Source organism: Tupaia chinensis, unplaced genomic scaffold (assembly GCF_000334495.1).
Source record: "Tupaia chinensis unplaced genomic scaffold, TupChi_1.0 Scaffold000061_1, whole genome shotgun sequence".
NCBI lineage: Eukaryota > Metazoa > Chordata > Mammalia > Scandentia > Tupaiidae > Tupaia > Tupaia belangeri.
Genome location: NW_006159519.1, coordinates 1,263,157 through 1,265,961, shown reverse-complemented (window position 1 = coordinate 1,265,961; position 2,805 = coordinate 1,263,157). Strand labels below are relative to the sequence as shown.

Below are 2,805 nucleotides of genomic sequence, written 5' to 3'. Positions count from 1 at the left end.
AATCCCGGTCAAGTAGAATCAGTGGGACTGCGGCTGCCCAGTGCTCACCCCCACCTCCTCCTGGTGCTCACTGGCTGCCAGCGGCCCTGCAGTCCTTTCCTCTTCCCACTCTTCTGTTTGCCACTGTTTCTTGTACAGGGGCTCTCAGTAAGTTTATTTGAACCAGATTTCACATGCATTTACATTTCCAGAGGTAGACATTTGCTCTGGGGCTGCACCTCACCCCACCCCTCCCCAAGGCCTGACCCCAGCTGGCCACCCTAACTGCACCTCAGCCTGACCCCAGCTGGCCACCCTAACTGCCCCTCACCAGTACATTTCCAGAGGTAGACATTTGCTCTGGGGCTGCACCTCACCCCACCCCTCCCCAAGGCCTGACCCCAACTGGCCACCCTAACTGCACCTCACCAGAGCCAGGTCTAGGGGAAGGCCGTCAGTGCCTCTTGTAAGCGAAACCCAAGCTGAAGATCTGACTGTGTCTCTGAAGCAACTTCAGGCCTGAAGGTGCAAGGGTCATGCAGGCAAGAGGGGCATGCATTTACCTCCTTAGTTTCATTTTGGTTCTTCATGTTTTCTGCTATGAATTGAACACTGTCAATCACATCTTCAACTTCAGGCAAGTGCTCTGAGTTTTCGGCCACCCATTGTAAAGGCTGATGACCTAGTCCCTTGCTGGTGGCGTGCTCACTTGATTTGTGACAATGGCAGCATTTCTTAGGAAGTTCAGGCTCTTCAGGGTCAGCAAACTTGACTTTGGCAGGTCTACTAGAAGCACCTTGGGGGTTTTTATCAGAACCTGCCTCCCTCGTCTTGTCCAGAGGCCTCTTCATCATCAGGATCTGGGGCAACAGCTGGAGGAAAATGGTCTTCACCCACTTGGGCATGGTGTGTGTTGTTGGGGTGCGGTAGTGAATGTTCAACACAAACACAGTCACCACAATGGACAGGGTGACAAAGATCATGGTGAACAGCAGGTACTCGCCCACCAGGGGGATCACGAGAGACGTGGATGGAATGGTTTCAGTAATGACCAGCAAAAACACAGTCAGAGAAAGCAGAACTGAAATGCAAAGGGTCACTTTTTCACCACAGTCTGAAGGAAGGTAAAAAACCAACACAGTTAGAAATGAAATGAAGAGACAGGGGATGATGAGATTAATGGTGTAAAACATCGGCAGCCTTCTGATGTAAAATGAGTAGGTGATGTCTGTGTATATCTCCTCACAACAGTTGTATTTTATGTCGTGCTTATAGCCAGAAGCATCGACAATTTCCCACTCACTGTTCTCCCAGAAGTCATTCATGTCCACTTTAGAGCCAATGATCAGAAGGTCAATTTCAGCTTTGTCATAAGTCCAGGAACCAAATTTCATGGAACAATTTTGATGATCGAAAGGGAAAAAGGTGATATCCATAGGACAGGAACTCTTAAAAATGGCGGGTGGAGTCCAGGTTATGGTGCCGTTGTATTTCAGCAGGGCTTTGGTCTTGCCTTCGACTTGAAAGTCGCCTACAGCGCTGCAAATAAATCAGACAGTTAGTAACACTCCCTCGGTTATGGGTCAGCATGCAACAGAGGCACCTCTGGAAAGAGACTGTGGCTGTCAGACCCCCATACTTGTTATAGAGAACAATGTCAGGCTTCCAGATCTTATCCGCTGGAACACGAAGAGTCTCAATGCCGTCATATTCCATTGGATCCCAGCGCAATTTATAATCATTCCAGATCTAAAAGAAATAGAAGTCAGCTTCAAATTGACTTAGTAACTTTCTTCATTGTTAGCTTTGTGTTGGGTCAAATCTTATTTGAAGAGAATACTGGCTTCTATTAGAAGTTGGAACACTACATCCATGACGAAAGAAAGCTAAATAGTGGGTTGTTGGAAAAGTCATGATGTACTTTTGTCAATGCAAAAATGGATTTTCCAACAACCCAATAGCTAGGCTGATTTTGGCAAATATTTAACTAGATAATAAATTATCGCTTCTTAGTTAACTGGCCACAAAACTTCCGTGTTTTGTGGGCTATACCCAAACTGGAAGAGCAACTCATAGATAATAAATTATCGCTTCTTAGTTAACTGACCACAAAACTTCTGTGTTTTGTGGGCTATAACCAAACTGGAAGAGCAACTCGGGAGATGACCAAGCATATATTTTGTACTCTACAAATTAGATATGGAAAGAGGTCACGCTAGTGGGTTGTATCCATCCGACATTGTTAAGCTGTCACATGAAATAGAAGATTTGACAGCAGAAACCAGCAAGGAAGTCTTGACATCGGAGAGACCGTTGCCGCTAACTGCCTGCATGGAGAAGCTCGCAACACACCATCTGTTACTAGAACTGAACCCTCAGGCTTTGGAGATGACCAAGCATATATTTTGTATTCTACAAATTAGATATAGAAAGAGGTCACGCTAGTGGGTTGTATCCATCCGACACTGTTAAGCTGTCACCTGAGTAACACAGACACGTACATGACGCAGCCACAAATTTGTTTCCAATATCTGGTTTACTTCATCCTGGGAAGAAGAGAAAGGATATTTTTAGCTTCAAATATACTTTCTAATAGACACAAAAATTAGAGTGAAATCACAACTGAAAAGAGCCAACTCTGAGTTACTGATGCCAGTGCAGGAAAGCAAGAAGACGAAAAAAGCAATATACAAAGGACATTTAATATGTAGTCAGAGGGACCAGCAGTTAACATAATGGCTATGTTGCTGAACTCCCATGTAGTTGACCGCAGTTCGAGTCCTGGACCCAGTAGCTTAAACTCACGCTGGGCGCATGTACGTGCAT

At 45.5% G+C, this 2,805-nt stretch overlaps 1 protein-coding gene across 1 annotated transcript in view; it reads right to left on the bottom strand.

Annotated features, from left to right (window-relative positions):
- Window positions 1-2,805, bottom strand: part of CHRNA6 (cholinergic receptor nicotinic alpha 6 subunit) — a 15,011-nt gene that overhangs the window by 2,616 nt on the left and 9,590 nt on the right. Inside the window, exons 3-5 of the mRNA XM_006141644.2 lie at window positions 2,481-2,525; window positions 1,619-1,728; window positions 543-1,518 (exon numbers count right to left, since the gene is read on the bottom strand). Coding sequence (XP_006141706.1) covers window positions 543-1,518; window positions 1,619-1,728; window positions 2,481-2,525 — 1,131 coding nt within the window. The remainder of the gene's footprint in view (window positions 1-542; window positions 1,519-1,618; window positions 1,729-2,480; window positions 2,526-2,805) is intronic.